The sequence below is a fragment of the Perca fluviatilis genome, chromosome 7, assembly GCF_010015445.1.
Source record: "Perca fluviatilis chromosome 7, GENO_Pfluv_1.0, whole genome shotgun sequence".
NCBI lineage: Eukaryota > Metazoa > Chordata > Actinopteri > Perciformes > Percidae > Perca > Perca fluviatilis.
The window spans coordinates 29,465,760-29,487,451 of NC_053118.1; the positions used below are offsets into that span (position 1 = coordinate 29,465,760).

At 39.2% G+C, this 21,692-nt stretch overlaps 1 protein-coding gene across 4 annotated transcripts in view; it reads right to left on the reverse strand.

Moving 5' to 3' along the window:
* The window catches only part of il21r.1 (interleukin 21 receptor, tandem duplicate 1), a 57,020-nt gene that overhangs the window by 3,098 nt on the left and 32,230 nt on the right, over positions 1-21,692 (reverse strand). Inside the window, exons 1-8 of one of the 4 annotated variants that reach the window (XM_039807348.1) lie at positions 14,353-14,403; positions 8,302-8,418; positions 7,923-8,031; positions 6,914-7,101; positions 6,260-6,393; positions 5,955-6,144; positions 5,636-5,717; positions 2,578-2,671 (exon numbers count right to left, since the gene is read on the reverse strand). In XM_039807348.1, coding sequence (XP_039663282.1) covers positions 2,578-2,671; positions 5,636-5,717; positions 5,955-6,144; positions 6,260-6,393; positions 6,914-7,101; positions 7,923-8,031; positions 8,302-8,362 — 858 coding nt within the window. In that variant the 5' untranslated portion in view covers positions 8,363-8,418; positions 14,353-14,403. Of the gene's footprint in view, positions 1-2,577; positions 2,672-5,635; positions 5,718-5,954; positions 6,145-6,259; positions 6,394-6,913; positions 7,102-7,922; positions 8,032-8,301; positions 8,419-8,774; positions 8,871-11,797; positions 11,894-14,352; positions 14,404-21,692 lie in introns of those variants that run through there. The other 3 variants (XM_039807349.1, XM_039807346.1, XM_039807347.1) reach the window with 3 other exon arrangements.

Below are 21,692 nucleotides of genomic sequence, written 5' to 3' on the forward strand. Positions count from 1 at the left end.
TTCAGTACGGATTAAACCAGCCAGATAGAATGTGTTAATTAGTGAGCTTTAGAGGTGCTGGGAGGCCGTGGTTTCTTTTAGCCTTTGGAAAGGCTAGGTGTTTGCCCCTGCTTCCAGTCTTTAAGGTAAGCTAAGTGAGGCTAAGCTAAGCAGCAGCAGGGTGGTATTGGTTTTACCATCAAACTCTCTGAAAGAAAGCAAATGACAGACATGGGTGTGTCAATGACAAATAGCCTTTTCTAAAAAAAAACACATGATACACCTCATCAAACTATTCTTTATCTGATGTTCTGATGTTTTTAACCACTAATACTTCTTTGAAGTGTGAGACACCCGGGCAAGTACATAAACATATTCATTACATGGGGGATTTCACAGTGTTCAGCAGGATACATCTGAACATTAAGCTATTGTAAAAGTCCTTTCACACCTAATAGTTAGCTCCATACAGACATAACATGACACACTTTCTGACTTTGCGTTGAAAATACTGCTATTTTAGGCATTTAACAAGAAGCAGTCAAATAAAGGACAGAATGCAAGTATGCAGGTATGCAGTCTGTAATAAAATGAAACAATTCTTTTGTTTTGTGCTCAAATAAGTTACATTTGTGATTTCCATGGCTTTACACCAACATGTCCAGTACATGCTGTAATGTAAACCTTCTGCAGCCACATAGTCCCCATTCAGCAAGCTGATCAGGCCAGATAAGCATGAATCAAGTTGTTTTTGCAAATGCCACCACATCCTGAGGTACAGAGCTCACAGCATCACTGAATCGTCTCTGATTCGCTGAGAAAGTGTAAGCAGTCTGCACCACAAGAGTGAGATAACGCAGTCAAACTGGAACAATGATTTTTAAAAGATCTGGCAACTGAAATATGTAATTTAAGTGGTTGCATATGTCATTTGTAAACTAACAAACTTACCAAATTTGCTCCTAAATCCACTGAAGCCCTCAAAAAAGGCATACACATACTGTATCAATAATCCTACTCATGCGCTCTATGTCTTCTATAAACTAATGTCATCTGCTTCTGCATTTGTTTTATATCGCTTGCATTTAAAACAAGCAAGTTTAATTTTCCTTTCAGAAGCCGTGAGATTTGTTAACAGCCAAGGTAAAGAGATAATATAAAGAGAAAATATTGAATAAAACAAAATTGCATTTTCTGACAAATTCTGACATAATGTGCCTTTGTGCTAGACATTATCTCATCATATTTTGAATAAACTATTCATTGAATTGTATTTCTGTTTTATGGTTGTAAACAAGCTGTCCTTGCCACTTGAGGGACACAAGTATTTTGAATATAATCGCGTAGCATAAGATGTTCCTCATTTGGCCCAGTTCAGCACATAGCATAATAAAGAAAAGTACAGGAAAGCAGAGCTAAATAAGGAACTAATTCACTTTCTTTCTAGTACTTCCTCTCTCAAAGTATGATCTCTTTGTTATTTTTAGCAGTAGCGCACTCTGCTGACCAACATTTGTAACTGCACACAGATCTCAAGCTATGGGGGACGGCTGAGCTTGATGTGGTTCACTCACAAGTAACTGTCTGTTCAGGAGCAATAGTTGCATAATCAAATGTCACAATATTTTTGACAGAATACTTCATAAAAGATAATGTGATGATAGTGTAAGGGTGACTATTGGTGTTTTTAACAGATACAGTATTTAAAAACAACAAAACTCTAAGAGCAATCATATATAATAGGGACCTGATGTCCTTGTATACCAAAATTCACCCTTAAGGCCTTTAAGACCAGGAAAAGATTACCCTAAAAATCGTACAATTAAGTTAAATAGGATACCAGACAACATCTACAGGACACCCCTGATGATACTGATATTATTGTGACTCACTGTATAAGACGGCAACACTCAAATATATGGCTGAAGTTGGTGAAAAGTCTTTTTAGTTTGTTTGAAACCTAGAAAACATGATCCTTTTTCCTGGGTTTCAACTGCTAAACAGCTGTTCTTTAAGGAGCACTTACGCCAAGCAGATGCTCAGTCACAGGCCTTAATAAAGTGAAGAAAAAAGAAACCTGAGCCTTCTTCAGGTTTCTTTTGTGAGGTAAGAGTGAAGGAATAAGTGAATTTAACAATCAGTCTATCCCTGGGTGTCAAAAGATAGGATGAAGAATTTACATTAGGGGAAAATGTAAAAAGCTGATGAAAAAGATAATATTAAAAAAATCAGTAAGTCTATAAAAAATATTAACCACATCATTCTCACCCTGTGCCTCTATTAGGTGAATAACAGGCTGTTTTTAGCTTGAGACATGACACATCAAAGATGTGTACCAACTGAGGGTATTTTCCTATGGGGTGGAACAGGTTGGGCTGTCATACACAAATATCTACCCACGGGCTATGAGACAGGTGAAAAACGAAAGCCTCTTAAAGCCCCTGCACACTGAGTCATTCACATCATGAAGGGCCTTAAATGTGAAGTGAAGGGAAAGTCCCAGGATCCAGATGTGCTGAAAGTCCCCTCTAGGGCAACACCTGCTGGGTAATTTGGAAATTACACACAGAGCCCAACGTTTGTTTTGCTTTCTCTTACCTTGAAGTTCCCTCCATAGTGGAGGTCGAGGGGCTTGAAAAACTCATCTGGCCTGGGGATGTATATAATCCGCTGGAGTTTTTTCTGCCACCACCTGAAACAAATATGAAACGGTATCAGAAAAAGAATGGAAATAGAAGGGGAAAAAAATAACATGACATCTATTATTCAACTGTTGCAGTGACGCGACAAGTGGGCACAATTCAACTGTTGCGTTCGTGCTCATCACACGTGCACCTGCTGCAAGATAGAATAGATAGATAGATAGATAGATAGATAGATAGATAGATAGATAGATAGATAGATAGATAGATAGATAGATAGATAGATAGATAGATAGATAGATAGATACTTTATTTGTCATTGTACACAGATACGAGACATTGTTTGGAACAAACCTGAGATGCCCACAGCTAAAAAATACTAAAATACATAAAATAAGTTAAATAAATATATAGTTACACATGATATGCAAATTGCACTTGTACCCATAAAAATAGTTTGCAATGAATAATGTGTTAACACTAGCACACAGGTTGGGGTGGTGGGGGGCAGAGGAGATGGAGTGTGTTCATCAGTGCAACTGCATGTGGATAAAAACTGTTCCTTAGCCTACTGGTGCGGGCATAGAGCGCTCTGTAGCGCCTGCCAGATAGCAATAGAGGAAAAAATTGTCTTGAAATTTTTCCTACGTGAGCGGCGCACAGTGCAAATCAATGAACAAGTGACTGATTCTTGTTGTTTGTGAGTTCACTAAAATACAAAACTAAACAGTTATCAGGACATAGACAGTGGGGCTTTGGCTTGTCAGAGCATCGGCACAAGACTGGATTTCTTGAGTACCATCTGTAATTATTACTATGCTAATTTAGCTAACTTTACCTATCAACAATAACAGTCTGTGGTTAGGAAAGACTAGTATTGCCACTATTCTTTTTTATAAATCGACCTGTGATTAGGGATAGGCAATATGATCCCACAGTCAGCTAATCTCATTCAGTTGTACGGCAGGGATACAGTAGTGCACAGTATCCCCATGGTTACTACACATTGATTGCCTGGCTTTTACTCACAGGGCATTGTCCGCCTGTCTATTCACATGTAGTCTATATCCTTGACATTCCACTTCCAGGATTGCTCCAGTACCACAGGAAATTCCGCCGGAAGTATGTCTTTTCGCCAATGTCCACTACCTTCTGCTTTCTTCGTGTTGGAATTTTAAACTCCGGTGCATTTATGAGGACTGTGGTTAACTCTCCTCAGATCTCTGCAGGGTAAATCCAGACAGCGAGCTAGACTATCTGTCCAATCTGGGTTTTCTGTCGCACGACTAAAACAACTTTTGAACGTACACGTTCCACCAAAACAAGTTCCTTCCCGAGGCTATTTTGCAGCGGCTCCGTACGGAGCTTAGCACCACCCATGATAATTGTGATTGGTTTAAAAAAAAATGCCAATAAACCAGAGCACGTTTTTCTCCCATCCCGGAGTGCTGTGTGGACTAGCCAGACCCTCCTCCGCAGCGTATGGAGGATGGTCTGGCAAAGAGACTAATTCACATGAGGAGCGCAGTGACCCGGCTCCCCATTTGAAAAGCCCTTTAGGCGGCGCTAAGCTTCGGACGCAGCGCACGTGGCTCTGCAAAATAGTTTCAGAAAGGAACTTGTTTAGGTGGAACATTTGCACCCCACAATAGAAAATGTCACATACAATATTAAATGAAGTTAACTGTTCACACAATACAGTAACGTGAGCTATATAAATGAGCTGGATACATGGTTAAACGTAATGTGCTCTTACCAGTGAATCACCGTGTGTATATGTCCATAGCAAATCCCCACCAATAGGTCCCAAAACGTCCCAGTAAGAGAGTAAATGCCATAAGCATATTCTTTGTAAATCTTAACAATCATTCCCCGAAAGAACCAAGGAAGCCTGCCTTGTTGCATCTAAACTTTCTTCAAAACGTGCCAATTTTAGTGTGTAACATTAGCTTGCTAGCTCAGATGTTTTGGTTGCTGTTCCTCTATTAGACCAGGGTTTAACATAAAGACAAAGAAAGCAGAAGATGAGGGATATCCGGTGGAACTTCAGAATTACCATAAAGTTGAGAACATCTCTCTAAAACAACAACAAAAACTGAACACTATAAGCGTCATTGAAAGTAGGATTAGTTTTAGCTCAGTTTATCTCACACTGAGAATGAATATCACAGATGTCTGCGAAGCATATTCAGACTGCATATTACTAATGAGATTCATTGGAACGAACTTTTGTAAGCGTAGTTATGCATTGAAACAAAACCAAAAGTTGAAATCATTATTGCTCACAGAAGATATCATCCTGTAACATCCTCTAAACTGGTTAGAAACATAGAGAAAATTGTGGAAGTGCTAATTTAATTTACTTTTCTAAGCTTGCGTGTTTTCTCTTGTCACTGTGTGCCCTTAATAAGTGAGGTGCTCTCAGTTCTCAGACACTGATGCTCTGCATGACTTCCTATGTCTGCTAGCCATTTCAGTGCAATGTGTCGCTGCACGTACAGTGCTGCAGTGGTTTCCCTATATGTGGGAGGTGATGCCAGGAAAGTGTAGATTGAAGCAGTGTAAAGCTTTGCTAATCATTTACTGGAAGACAAAGTGTTGCTGACCTTAAGACTTCATTTGCTTTCACTTTGCTAAGTTTTTTGTGTGCAGAAAATGCAGATTCAGTTATGTGTAAATTCAAAATAAATGTACCTTTAATATGATTTGCACATTTTCTTTCTATTATGATACGAGTTGGTTCAGTCTAAATATATTTTCATTTCTGCAAGCTTCTCCAAAAGCAGATATCATGGTAAACGTTATCAAGTGGCAAACAGTATTTTGCTGAAATATGAAAAGGTGGACCACTGAAATTGTTAATCAAGAGAACAGTTCTGCAGGTAACCCAGCACCAAAAGCATCAAGGTTCAGTGCTTAAAGCTCAAATCCCACTGGGGTCACACGTGCTTCACAAAAAACTAATTCTCATACTTGGAGAAAAAGACAGTAACTCCAGTGTTTACAATACTCACGGTTTTTGTGAATAACCCAGCAACAGGAGCACAAGAACAAGAACGACGGACAGGGAGATGTACCACCAGCAGCCATACATTCCTGTACAGGAGAGACAGGGTATGAAATATGTACTGAAATAAATGATATGATAAACTTTACGCTTCCTGTTTCTTCTCTATGTGAAGGATCAATGCAGAAACACACACTTGTATGATGGTTTGAAGCATGAAAACGCAACAGAATAACACCAGTGACTGGCGTCAACAGTCTGATTTAGCATGAGACAAAAGGCAACTAGACCATGGCTCCAGGCTGGAAGATACCATGCTCTTTTACCTTCAATCTCTGCAGAAGTTCCTCTAGTCCTCCATTCTGCATCGGAACTCCACTCGCTCCATGGACCACGATAGACATTCCCAGGGCACATTTTGGCCTGAACATCCACAGTATAGTTGGCATGTGGTTTCAGGTTCTTATGGTCTAGCTCAATGTACTTTACTGTCAATGAATGGGTAAGCGCTGGACCCTGTAAGAAAGGAATTGAAACAGATTTGGATGGGAGTCCTCAGCAGAGACTATCGACAATAATGTACTGCAACAGCCTCTTGGTTTTGTTTTAGGTGTTTTTGCTTACATAATACCTTTGACAAGTCTTTGCTTTCTCTTATGCGCACTCTGTATGTGAGACAGTCTTCTGCGTTGGTGTGGCTCCATGTGATGTTGTAGAATCCGTCAGTGTTTGTCACCTTAACATCGATAGGAGGCAGAGGCTTCACTGTAAAAAATTAAGCCCCAAGGGGTCATGGGGAGTATTATGAAATTGAAAATGTGTGTGTGCCAACAATGCTTTACACCACGAGTGACAGTTGAACATTATTTTTAGCTCTAGTCTTTATCTGGAGGGTAAAGCAGGTGGGAGGGGGTTTGCTGCCAAAACGACAATGTTTGCGAGTTAGGAAAGTTGCCAGTATCATTCTTGTCATCTCTGAACTTTCAAACAAAACAGAAAATGGTTTAAGTTACAGTAATGTAACGGCTGTATTTAATAAGAGGGAACATGTTTTACACATGTCTATCATATGTAAAATAATCTTAATGCTGGAATTAAGATAAATTAACATTTAACTTCATACAAACCATTTTCACACACATATTTTAATGCCACTGAACATAAGCGATCTATCTGCTGTCATCTGTGACCTTTTTGTCTGTTTCTGTGTTATCCTTCTATCTGTTCAGCAGAAATGACGAACACTGGAATGTCAATTCACGCAGTTATTCTCAGTATAACTTACCCACATTGCACAGTGACCAGCTGGATGACTCACTGGTATTCATCAATACCTGACTGACTGTAGCAGTGCATGTGGTTTCAACGGCTGCAACATCATAAAGATTTTCCTCAAGATTTTTCGGATACATTATGCACCAGGATTGAGGTGGTTTGACTTCACAGCTGCCATTAACCTCAAGCTCTTCATCCCTATGACAGATAAACAGTTTGTTGTAATCATTGTTATGTGACATCAGTCGACGTCTCAGCGCCAAAGGTTGTAGTTTCCACGTGATTGTTTAAGAACAGGACTGATGCAGTACAGGTATATGATGAGCTCCAATTCATAAATGTCTCTTTAGAAACAGTGTTCTTTACAGCCCTTACGAGTTTAGTTTTCAACTGTTAGATCGCAAGCCTAAAATAACCAAATTAAAGGGATCGTTTTTCTAAAAATGTCATACTTTTATGTTTAAAATAAACGATTAACAGCATGTAGCCCATAGTTATTGAACATTTTAACTCTCAAACATCAATAACAGTTGGGCTCTACTCCTTACACCAATGACAATAAAACATGAAATAAATTTCACATTATGACATCAGTGAAGGACGTTATTATTGAAAACATTCTGATGACAATTTCTGATTTCTGCAAAGCTCTGAGGAAGGTGCAATAAAGACCATCCTTGGGGTCGAAAATCTATTTGGCACCTTGCAATTTTTCCATTTTATCAAAGCAACTAATTTTTCAAAAAAGTTGCCCACAAGGCAAAAACAACTGACGACACAAGATCTTGTGTTATTATTACTAATATTATAATAAGAGCACAATATTCAAAATAACCCAACTTGGAGATCCTGTAATTCAAAGGGGAAAATCAACAGCTAGGTCCCAGAATACCATTTGAATAAAAGCTAGTTGTGCTAAGATGAAGCCACATACAGTATGATGCACCAACATGAAGCATATATATATATATATATATATATATATATATATTAACAGCGACACAACAGACAGTTTGTACCTGCATATGACTTCGACCAAATATGAATAGGTTGGTAGAGAGTCTGAGCAGGAACAGTTCAGTGAAGTCTTGAAGTCCGTCGAGCAGGTGACATTGCACAAAGACGTGACTGCAGCACAAAAGAAAAGTGCGGTCAGTTCTTACTGCACTTATTATATATTCAACAATGATGCCTACAAACGTCTAACCCTTTAAATTATTTGTTTACACAGGCAATTGAGGTTAAGAAAACTTGGCCACAGCATCAAGATAAACACACAACAATGTATAAGAGTAAAATACTAAGTTAATCTTAAATGGAGTACATTAATGTGGGGAAGTACCTTTAGAAATTCATATCAATACAAGAAAAAGATACTGATTAGATAAATCAACTTACCTCTATGAACAGACAAAGTGAGGTACCACAGCAACAATAAGAACACAGGTCTGAGAGCCATGGGGACAACCCAGTTATCAGCCGCAGATGAGACAAAAAGAACCACAGCAGCTGAAACTAAATAAAGACATACTCGTTATACATTTCTTTTGTAGTTAAAGAAAAGGTAGTATTCAACTCTAAAAGAAATAAAAAGATTCATCCTTCCTCTGGGATTTGCTGCTAAATTGGTTAAAAGGTTAAGTAAGTTACCAAAAACACAAAGGCTCAAAAAAGCTATCGACCATGAACACCATCATTAGCATGAACACCAATAATTATATACAGTCATAAAAGAGCGATGTTTACTAGTCAGAATTAAAAGGGTAATGAAATGAACAAATTATCTTTTAAACCAGCTAAACATCTTTCACATTTTTCATCAACATTTTTTGATCGCACGTTCAATAAATTTAAAGAATTAACCATCTTACCTTTTTTATTCTATTTAAATGCAGCCACTTAATCAGTCAACAAGCCAACAAAGTCACTAATGCACTGACGTCTGTGTGAGAACGTTCAGTGGAACAATGTTCCGGTTTGTCATCATCAGCAGTGGCGTGACTAAGGATGTGGTTTCAGACCTTTTTTTAAGCGGTGTCTGTGTGGTGCCTTCCCACCACATCCACACTGCTGCTATGAATATGCAATACTTAACCAGAGAACAAAAAAAGTCAACAGGAAACTAAAAATATTTCCTTGAATAATAATTTTGTCATATTTGTGTCACCTAAATGAAGAAAGACAAATAAAATAAGAGTTTTTTTTAAAAGAACAAGCGACAAAATCAATTTTCGGTTGAAGAAAATGACAGAACTATACAGATATATTCTTCTTGCCCAAATAGTTTGTATTCTACTGAAACTGTCACAAAATGTATTATTATTTCAACGCACCTACTTGCTCAAATCATTTTTAACATTTACTCACAACACGACTAAAACATATATGTTTCAGTACTGAGATGATTCAAAACAGTAACACCAGAGATGGTTTATGCCTTTCAAAAGACCCTTTTTAGACACCTACGTGTCTACAATAACAGTTTCTCAGGATTTTTTAGTAGTTTCCACTCAATTGTGAATGTGTGAAGCTAAATGAGTCATAACCCTGCAGTGCAGCCCCTCAGAGCTCACTTTTATCAATTAAATTAGCTCTTAATGTTATTAACTCCAAGCATGTTGAGCTATGTACACTTTCTCCAGGAGTTGAAGCATAAGAATCATGATTTACGTGTATATAACGTGCCTTCTAAACTATATTATAACTCAATGACATTTTTTGTTTTGTACAATGGGTGGGCCTTTGTGGTATTCAAATCACCCAGTAGGTGTGCAGAAACCTCTCACTTAATGTCATCCTAACAGTATTAGTCAAAGCCAAATGCCAAGCCAAAGTTTAGCACCTGTAGTGCTTTGGCCCAGGTTGGTGGCATGCGACAAAAGCACAAGCTGAACACTAAATACTGTATTTTGTAAAGCTTTTCTTGCAATCGCTTTGTGGCAAGACAATGGCCTTAAAACTATGGTTGATCTGCAGGTGCTGCACTGTGGAGCTGCAACAATTAGTCCACTAATCGATTAGTTGATCAACAGGAAATTAATCTGCAACTATATTTTACCATTTATTTCAATCAAGCAAAAATGCCAAACATTTGACAACTCCAGCTTCTCAAATGAAGAACTTCCTGCTTTTCTTATCTTATTATTACATTAAATAGTTTTAAGTTTTGAGCATACAGTAAGTCTTGGACTGTTGCCTTGATCACCTTGAGGTCGAGATTTTATGTATTTGTTTCCAGAGGTTTTATTTTAGCCCCTGCTTCATTGTGTCTGCTGGTTAGGATGGTTCAAATGAAGAGGATACATTCTCCCATCAAAATTAATAAAGTATAACTTAATGCCATGCTTTCGTATTGCATGACCTTGTAAGGTGCTGATAGGGTGGTATCTGTCTGCTGTTACTCGGTCATTATACCGTAGCGTAGGTGCAGGTTGTTTCCAAAGAAGGTTAATGCCCAAAATGATCCTACAGCATACAGCCAATGGTCTAAATGTTGTACAAACACTTCACTGCCACTAGAGGCCGCTGTAAATTAGGTTTAACTTTAACTGATGCAGTTTACTGTTCACTTCAGCCAACTATTGAATATACTACAAATTCATACATTTTTAATGATTTCTGGTACTTTCAGCACAGTTATTTAACACACTTACCACTTGGAGTAGAATGCATGGTTTGCATAACATTTAACACATGAGCAGATTGCACATTACAGTCTTCTGCTTACAATATAGACCTTGTTCCCAAAGAGGACAAATTGGTTACTGTTGTGTTGGCTCATTCTCTGTTGCCATAATCAGTATGTAGTCACATGTAAAGGGACAGACCACATTGGTTACCTTAAGTGTGTAAAAAAAAAAAAGCTAAGCCAAAGGACCAGAAAATCCAGCTGTGATGTAGGAGTTTGGAAAATGAAGTGGGTGTCTCTTAGGTGTGGTGTGATGTGGATGAAAGTCTACTACGGTGTAATGTAAATGACAGAGAAGATGTGGAGAAGTACACAGGCTGCCTAAAATATTTTTCTTATTTTGTTTTCAGTTTTGTTTGATGTGAACTTGTGACCTGTGTGTGAAAAAGAAAGTTGTAAATTTTTTCTGTCTTGAGTGAGGGGTTTGTTACAAGTAGTTTCTCATGAGACATCATTATGTAATTTTGGTGATTGTATGAAGAGTTTTGAGAATACAACACCACCTTTTAGAGCACGCTTTTGCTGTTTTGCAAACTGGAACACAGTTTTTGTGTTTGTGTCACCTGTTCTTAAAACTACTGTGTTTCTAACTGTAACTGAATTTTAAGACCATAATGTATTAGTATATCTCTATCAGAGGGAGCATCTCTATTGCTCGTCATTTTGAACCAGGTCACTTTCATTACTACTTAGATGGATCCAGTACCACCCACATTATGTGCAAACCAAATGTAGTATTGTGCAATGATACATCTGCCCATTTGAATGCTCGTGATAACGTATGTTATATTAATATATTTATTATTAAACGTATAGAGGGTCTGATTAGAGATCCCATTTAACCTATTTTATTGCTGAAATTTTCCTCAATTTTTTATTGATTGAAATGTTAAAAACCTCCAGCATTAGATCTTTTGCCTTGCATGTCTTTGGTGTGCTTTGGTGAAATCTCTTCACATGCAGGCGTTACCCAGACTGAGTGCGTTATAATGAAATCATGCAACACAATGTCACACTTGTTCAAAGTTACATCCTTGTCCTTTAGTGTCACGCGTGTGCAAAGTTGTCAAATGCAGAATGAACTCAATACCAAAGCACTATGGCAATACATGATGACAGACACATTGTTAGCTACAAATTAGGACATTCTGAGTTACAGCTTCTGGAAAACAAGGGGAAAATATTGCTGTGGGAGTGATTATCTACCTTTTGTTCTTGAGATTCTGCTAACGTTACCTCTTCTCACATGTGTCCCATTGGCAGGTAACTCCTCTTTTACCACAGGGCTGGTGACATTACTGGCATGTAAGACTATTGTGTTCACTGAGGATAGTGGATCTAGCTTGCTGAAGCGCCACATAAATTGAAAGCGTTGAATGAATTTAAAATGCCATCTTTGCACTGGATCTGCAGAGACTTGTGGAGGCGTTGCTGTTTCAACAGAGAGAGAACAAATAATGTTTCTGAACAAAGAGAGAACAATGTCTTCATGTGAGGGGGAAGTAGGCCAAACAGCCTTTCTGTAAAAACTGGATGTCAAGCAGTGAATGATTCCACTGCTGATAAGGAGGTTATATTACTCACTTTATTCAAAAGGTTCATGGATGATACAACCAGCAGTGAAAACTGATAAATTCATTTTTTGGTGGAATAAAATATGGCTTTTCAAAGGGTGCATCCTGTGATTAAAGATAGTGCTACTAATGACTGACACACAGACCTAATTTCAGTAACGGGAATATACAGAACAGTAGACGCACAAAATTATCTAAGCATGTACTCACTGGGGAACTCCGTTATGACATCTTGTTTCGTTTTCATATTGTGGTCTCTCATGATCAGAATCAGTTGTGACTTGTATACAGTCCTCTGATCAGCAGAGTATGCTAACTTCACACCGCTGTGCACGCACCCGCCCTGACAACTGAACCACCTAGCTGCAAGAGCGTTTTCCAAAAAAGAAAAGCGTTTTTAAAAGTTTTGGGAGCTGTTCAGCACGGTGAACTCAAAGATATAAATACGTACATATACATATAGCCCATCTATGCGATGAACTCTAGGCGACGGAAATTAATATGTGCACGTTCACGTGGACGGCAACCGCTTCATTCGCCGTGATCAAAACCGCCTTACCTCTGCCGCACGGCGGTCTGAAAGCCCCTTTTATCAGTTCATTTTGAGTTCGCTCCAACTTGTCCCTTTCAGCCAGCACCATCCCATTTATCAATTTAGCAAAACCCATAGAAAAAAAAATCTATTTGATTTCTATTTAAAACATCCTCCTCTTGTGTAATGTTAATGTAGCTAACAGTTTTGACTTTAACATTAGGTTCTCAATTGAGCCGTCATTCATTTTCAAATAACAGCTGGCTAGCTTAAAGTCCATTAACTGTCTAACTGCTAGGTACAGTAGCTAACTGTTAGCGTAGCATCCTTTTTGTCCAAACAAACGGGGTATTTGTGAGCATTTAAATGATTATTTTTGGCAATTTGCTTTCATTACCAAGAGACAAATCAAAAGTGAAAGAAGGACCATAGCCTCAACTGCAACAGGCAGCCGCAGCAGTAACGTTGTTCTAACAGCGTTGGCTTGACGAGTGTTGCCAACTCTTTTCCAATGAAAGTCGCTAGCACCAGCTCCAAAAGTTGCTAAAAGTCGCTAGATGACGTCATACGCTCATTTGCATATTTGTGACGTCATTACGCAATCATTTGTATAAATGCTGCTTTCCAGAAACAATTTTTAGCCCATAGCCTAAGTTACAACTTCAAGTCATGACTTGCGACTTGGTAGCATTCCAGGCAAAGTCACGACAAACCCTTCTAGCTAGTGTTAGCTAGCAGCTACCTACCATTGACGTTAGCTAATGCTAGCTGATACTAGCAATTTCTAGTCTGCAACACATTTTGGGCTTCATAAAGGTACCATGGCATGACAATTTCACTTTATGAGGTTTTTTAACATTAATATGCGTTCCCCCAGCCTGCCTATGGTGGCTAGAAATGGCGATAGGTGTAAACCGAGCCCTGGGTATCCTACTCTGCCTTTGAGAAAATGAAAGCTCAGATGGGCCGATCTGGAATCTTGCTCCTTATGAGGTAATAAAGAGCAAGGTTACCTCCCCTTTCTCTGTTTTGCCCGCCCAGAGAATTTGGCCCACCCATGAGAGAGAGACATCATGGCTTTCAAACAAGCAAAGTGGCAGTTGGTCAAGGCTGGCTTGCCCAGGGCCAGGCCAGCTCAGCGGAGTCTTTCTCCCGTCGCGTCCTGCTGTCTCTCCTACCTACACCGGCCCCCGCACCCTGTCCCCCCTCCTCTTATACCTGCCTGCGCAGTGCTGCTGCACATGAGGAGAGAGGGGAGAGGCTGCTCCTCTGCTCCTCAGTCACAGAACAGAAGACTGTTTTGGCGGCTACAGGAGAGAAATACCTTGCATGCTCGCTGGACAATACAGATTTGTCGCTAATCGCTTTTTTGAAAAAAAGTCTCTAAGGGGGTTTGAAAAGTCGCTAAATCTAACGACAAAGTCGCTAAGTTGGCAACACTGGGCTTGACGACTTCTTTGCGTACATTTTTGACATTGTAAACCCACAGCGCTGCCCAACGTATGATGTAATCACAGTGAAACTTAATCACTTAATACACGTTGAATACGCAGTGAAAACTGACAGATATAATACAAAAAGCTCATAAAATGTGAGTTTAGATTCCTCCACAATATTTGGAGTGGTCAGGTCTGCTACATCATTAAATTACTTACAATTTAATCGATCACACAGGGAGTAGCGTTCTCCTGACTGAAGCTGTTGTTGCTCAGACCAATCGAGGAACTGATCCCATACAGAGGATGTAGTTACACGTTAACCTTTCTCACTGGTATAAACAAATTAACCCCTAGTGTTGCAGCACATTTAGAGTGTGAAGAAGCAGTCCAAAACGCAATGCAACACAAACACATATGGTTGAAGGCGCATCTGTGCCTAATGCATAAAAAAAATTGTCCAGAGTGATCATGGCCTATAACAATAACACTTTGAAATGAACCATTATTCACAATGAGTCATTTTACTTTTGATACATTACGTTGCATTTTAGGTCAAACTCTTCTATATTTCTCTTGAGTTCAAATTGTAATGCAGGACTTTTACGTGTAAAGCAGCAAATTTGAATAGACTACTTCCTTTTATTATTTTCCTTCCTTTTATTTTATAACGGAAACAATAAGTAGTCAAGATCCTATGCAAGACATAAACCCAGCCTGAGAAACCACTGGAGAATTTGATAATGCATTTCTCTGTATGAAGAATAATATCAACTCCTAAATTACTACACATTATCTACAATAGTAGGCCATAGCCTTTTGACCTTGAATAGGGTTAGTTGTTTGCCATTATAAGGTAGGCCCTATATATCCTTTACAACTATCACTATTTTTTATTGCACAAAGTTATTTTTACTGGGGTTGACAAATGCCTTTGAGTCATCAGTGCTATCCTTGTTACTCATCTAACATGCTTGAATTCTCCCCTTGTATAATAAAAATGATATTATTATTATCACAATTTCAGATTTGAAATAGAACACTTAACATGTTTTAGTTAACTGCCAGTGCACCTTGTACACGTAAAAAATGTTGTAAAAAGTAAATTGGTAAAATATTTTTGTAAATGTTAAGTGTTTCTTTTGATTTCTGTGACACTAAATACTGAACAGAGTTTGGGAATCAATACCATATCCTCTTTGCTCCAGTAATCAAACTAGCTTACTCAAGTGTATCAGTAATAATTGCCCAAAAGATCTAAGATCGTGTTTTTTTTATTCCGTGATCATCTGTAGGCTATGTAAAAAGTGCCATGCAATAGTTCAAAAATACAGAATAAAATGCAGATGTTTCAACTTTAGTTGTGTGAGGCTGCACTGCAGAGCATATCAGTGTGGAACAGTGGATGACTTGCTCCACTGGAGGGCAGTATAGATGGTTTTGCTTCATGTAGAGCAAAAACATCCATGTGTTTGGACAGCCTCATGTGTCCCTATGTCTGTTTGTACACATGTAGAGCGGAGTTACTAGTTACTCTATTTTTTTTTTGCACTTTTGACCCTGCACACTGTGATATATTGAATGCAGTGCAAAAATGTGCTTTCAATAACAGGATACCTAACACATTACTTATCATTAGTGAGTAGTACGAAAAGTTCTAAATGCAGGTCCCAGCACACATTCATATTGATTTCAACTGGCAAACAATGTCAAAACTACTTTCTCCTAGTCTCAGTTTGTGTTATCTACTCATTTTTCTTTATTGAGTCCCATGTCTTTGCTGTGAAATATTTTACATAAAATTTAATTAATATCATAAACTACTTGAGAACTCCAGTTGGTGTTGGGGGATTTCCCTGCACTTCACAGTACTGTGAACTTAATTATATGTCTTATGTAAAATAAACACATAAATAAATATGCAAGAACATTGACTACCATTTTTAAAATTCCATTGCTTTAAAATTTTAGAAATATGATAACATATTAAGTGACACAGTTGTCCAGTAGAAGTTACACAATAATCCACACTGTGTGGCACATACTTGTTAGGTACTGTAGAACAATATAACTGAAAAAAAATCATTTATTATAAATAGTGCAAAACATGTATGCTTGTGAACTTTTGCCAGTTTTTGTCCTATCTCAGTGGGTGTTCCCGGGGGCACGGTGTGTGTGGTGTGTGGGGGGGCTTTGCTCTTTTTAGTAGAGGTGGTTGAAACAGCTCTCCTCAGGTTGAGAAGGGGTTTTATCCCTCTCGAGGGCTGCAGGCTCTTGTCGAGTTGTTCTGTGAAGTGACCCGCACACTGAAGCAAAGTGGTGGAGGTGTCTTTATCGTGAGGGTCGCGAGGGTGGTGGTGCGGTCACATGTTCAGAGGTAGGTGTGTGTGTGTGTGTGTGTGTGTGTGTGTGTGTGTGTGTGTGTGTGTGTGTGTGTGTGTGTGTGTGTGTGCGTGTGCTGGTGGGAAGTATTTGGGTTGTAGGGGGTAGGTATGCAGTCTTGCAGCTGTGCATGTGCTTGTCCACGTCTGAGTGAATAAGGGGAGGAAGGGGCAGCGAAGGAGGGGAGGGGGGGTGATTCAGGTTCAGAAGTGTTGAAGCATAAAATCTCTCTCTTTCTCCGTCTCTCTCTGTCTATCTCCCCCCTCTGTTGCCGGGCCAGACGCAAAGCAACAGCAATTTGTGCGATTTCACAGCTCACCGGATCCCTAAAACTCTGACAGCCTTGCGCTGAGGTGGGGGGTAATGAGGGAGGAGAGGGAGAGGTGGAAGGAATGAGGAAGAGCGTAGGGATGGAGTGGCGGAGGCGATGAATGTAGAAGTGACAGTGGAAATTGAAAATGGACAGATTGGAGGATGAGCAAAAGAGATGTGGAGCAGATATTGGAACAGATGCTTTGAAGAACAGAGTCTCAAAACATAGGCATCTACATCTTGGCACTTTGTTCTGATGACCACAAGAAACAAACTTACTTATTCTGCTCCATGTGTTTCTGACACAATCTGCTCAGTCTTAGAGAGACGTTCAGAGATATATGACTATATTTTTATTTTTTTATATAAAATAAAAAAACATTTTTATATATATATATATATATATATATATATATATATATATTTATATATATATAATTTTTTTCCCGTTCAAAATAAAGATTTAATTTATTAATTCAGATATATGACTTAATGATGTCTATCTTTGACCAAAGAATTGGCTTGAATACAATGGCCATGTAAAGTACTTGTTCCTGATTAGCAGGCAGGTGTAATTTCAAAATCAAATAACAGTCCACCTCAAACCAATACAATGTTCATTAAACATTAATAGTGTACAAATACACTACTGTAAAGACATCCATAGCAAACCATGCTACAGGTGATAAAAGTTAGGCTAACTCTCACTGTTAAAACAGACTTAATGAAGGGTTCAAATGACTAACGAACTAAAAAGTAAATTGTTTGAAGACAGCTTCTCTTTTTGCCTGAGCTAGGCCCAAGTGGCAATGGTATAAGCTGCCAGCAGTTTGTTCCTCTCATGTATTGCCATGACATACGAATCACAGAGCTAAGCATTCGACTACAAATCTTAGATACTGACTTTTTAGAAACCTAAATAATGGTTTACAGTGCTTATCAACAACTTTGTGTGATCTCTAATATGGAAACTTCTCTTACGACAGATCTCATCTTCTTGGAAAAACATAAAGCCTCAGCGAACCAAAAAAGGCACTAATACAGATTATAATAATCTAATCACCTAATCTAACATTTGGGTTATTCTTAGAAGACCAGTGAGGATCTTTACCGATTGAAAGTAATCTTGGATTGTGCCCCCTAGAGTGATTTAATCCATTCATTGTCCACCGTGCCCCTTTTAGCCTTAAATGAAGCTCCAATTGGGTGGCCATTACTTTGATCAAGACATGACTTACATCCCCCAAAAAGGGTCAAAACCTTGAAGGACCACCACCGACCTCAGAGGACCTCTTACCAATCTCTATATAAAGTGTTTATTTCCTATTTTGATTTAGATGCATCATTCAAAATCTCACACTCAGTGTCGTTGCCGGTGCCTCTTGACCTTGGCTTCCTATTAGAAAACCCACTGCAACCAAAGGGCGGAAGAGTATTGAGCATGACAGGCTAATTTCCATGCTAAGGTCATTCAGAAATCTGACCATGCTCTGTGAAAAACGACAGCCGATACTGGGAGGGAACCCTCTCAGCACCAGAGAAAAGACAGAGGGATCCAAGAAAAAGAAAGAAAGATGTACTGCGGAGGAGATGAGATACCAGAGATACCAAATCAAAGAGCGGGTGAGTGCTCTTGTGATAAGAAATGTCACCTGAGTGCTTTGTTTTGGTTATGGGGTCAAGAGAGGGATCGAGGAGAGGGGGTATTTGAGTGTGTGTTGGCGATCGGTGGGTGTTTGGAGGGGGATCAGGACATCTGCGCAGGCTTTGAAGAGGTCAGCCATGGGACAGGAACCGTTCTTAATCCGCCCAGCTGGGCCTGCAAGAGAGGATTTGGACCTCTGCTCGCTCCCCACCCACAACAGTAGCTAATTGAGCTCCAGTGCTCTGATCGCAGCACTTCTATGCAAAGCCCTGCATGCTTTCACAGGGCTTTGGAGTCTGACCAGGAAATCCCCTTTACTGTCTACCTATTATCATTGTCGATACCTGGCATGGGATTATCACCCTCTAACACATGTACGCCTTTTGATAGATAGATAGATAGACAGATAGATAGATATCTATGTGCATATACTCAGGGACATTGTTAGACCTATTTTAGGGGGGCTGAAGCTACCCTTAAATGTTCCTGAGCACCCCCAAATAAGGAAAATTATTTTTTACATAGCACTCATTGCTCACTACGTTGAATCAATCTTCTTTCACCATTTATCTGTGTGTGTCGGTGTGTAGTGTGTCTGTTTTATTTCCATTTCTCAAATGGTCGGTTTAAGACAGAGGCTCAACGAGCGCCCACGTGCGCATTAACATTATGTGGTCGAGGGAGGTAGAGAGTGACTGAAGAGAGGGAGTGCCAGGGGCATTAAAAGCAGTGCATCGGAGAAATAAAACGTGGTTTCCGCCGATTTAAATGGTTTGTTTGTTTTTACTGATGCACATATATTTTGGAAATTATATACAGTAAAAAAAATGTCATCAGATTTCTGTTTGATAGCTTTTTCGTGGACATAAGTTATATTTTTGACATGATAAGATGCTGTGAGGCTACTGGCCTTGAGCTCATGCTGCATCGCCCCACTCAACATCTTTTCCTCTTATCTGTGCCCCTCCCTCTGGTAAATGACATTACCATACAGGCTGAGGCTGGGGGTCAAGTGAAGGTTCTCGCCCTGATCAGCCAACTGGAAAACTCACAGTTTCAGAGGTTATGGATAAGCTGCCCTATTGGGCGATTGGTCAGACAAATCAAATCAGCATCCCCTGGTGATCTCCTTTTAAACTGCCACCCATGAAGAATTAGATGAGGTGGCTGCACATTTCATTTGATTCATCATTGTGTTATTTGATCTGTGGATACGTAGAGAAGTTAACAATAAGGCATACCTTGCAGTTCAGATCTCACACATTTAAATGCTATGGGGTGTCCACTTGTACAGTATGTGAAGTTCTAGTGTGTTTTTACATTTTTGTCATTATGTGGAAGGCAAGGCAAGGCAAGGCAGCTTTATTTGTATAGCACATTTCAGCAACAGGGCAATTCAAAGTGCTTTACATAAAACATTAAAGAGCAGTTAGAAAACAATTTAAAACAATTTAAAAACATTAATAAACAAATTAAAAACATTAAAAGACAAGAATAAAATTGATAGTGCAGTATAAGAATAAAAGTTACAGTGCAGTATAAGAAATTAAAGTTAATAAAATAGATTATTTAAAGAAAAGCAACATCAAAAAGATAGGTCTTTAGCTTAGATTTAAAAGAACTGAGAGTTGCAGCGGACCTACAGGTTTCTGGGAGTTTGTTCCAAATATGTGGAGCATAAAAACTGAACGCTGCTTCCCCCTGTTTAGTTCTGACTCTGGGGACAACAAGTAGACCTGTCCCAGACGACCTGAGAGGTCTGGGTGGGTCATAATGTAGTAGCAGATCAGAAATGTATTTTGGCCCTAAACCGTTTAGTGATTTATAAACCAGTAAAAGTATTTTGAAATCAATTCTTTGAGGCACTGGAAGCCAGTGTAGAGACTTCAGTACTGGAGTGATGTGATCCACTTTGGAAGAGGGTAATGATGAGTAATTGTTGGTTGTAGATTCCTCGAGCTACTAACAGTCTTTGAAGATATAAAGTTGACGTCATGACTCTGAGCATTAGTGATTTGAAAAGATAATTTGAAACAAAGTATTTTTTAATTATGTGCATAGAGATGAGAAATAGCTACATGGTGCAGTGGTACCCAAATGCATTAACCTCCCTCTCCCAAGTATAATCACAGACAAGTATGCATGAAAGCACACACGTGTATTACTATAACTCAAACGTGCATTACTGTTACTATATTTGTGAGTCCCCCTTATTGGTATGATATTACTATACTTGTGAGTCCCCCTTATTAGTATGATTAATTCCCTAGCCCACAACCTTAACCATCATAACTATGTGCCTTACCCCAACCCTTAACCAAAATTTAATTTGAACCATAACAACAAGCTGTAGCCCTCAAACAATTCTTTGAAAGAGCAAGGACAGACCAGTATTTCCTACTTTTGTTCAAAAGTCCACAAGGTCTGAAACTCATATTGGTCCTCACAAAAGTACCAGTTTTATCTCCCCCTTCCGGTCAAGCCAAGCTAATTTATTAAGGAAGTGTCTGTTTTGCAAGTATCATTACTGCTGCTAATATGAGGTGTTGAGGCTAAACCCAAGCTTTAAGCCCCTGAGGTGCTCGTCTACGGGTAGAGTAATTGACGCACTTTTTACCTTTTTGATCAATGAAAGTCCAAGTCATATTTGCAGTTAACGCCATTGGTTCAATTTATTTCCATGAGACATTCGTTGGTTTTCCAGACAAATTACTGCTTGTGTATGCTTGTGTGGCGTTGGTGTGTGGGTGTGCGTGCGTGTGCATGGTCAAAAACTGTATGTGTTTCCCGGTTACACCTGAGGAACCAAAGATTGGTTCCTATTTATACCAAGAGCACTAATTGGCTCTTACATGAGGAGTACAACTATATTTGTCTTTAGTATGAACAGGCCTAAGAGTGCTAGGTTCATTAACATGTTAGTTCTGTGCGACTCAGGGTGTAGCTTGCTAGCTCCAAGTTTGTTGAGGTTTCCTCTTTCAAAGAGAACGGAGTTAGACAGCAGTAACACACATCGCCGGTACATCCGGTGGCGCTTATCCTGGAAATGAATTTTCGTTGATCCAGACTAGTGCGACTGTAGTCTATATCCTTGATGTTCCACTTCCGGAATTGCTCCGGTGCCGCAGGAAATTCCACCGGATGCATGTATTTTCGCCGATGTCCGTTTCCTTAGCTTTCTTTGTGTTGAAATTTTAAACTGGATTTAGAGGACTATGGT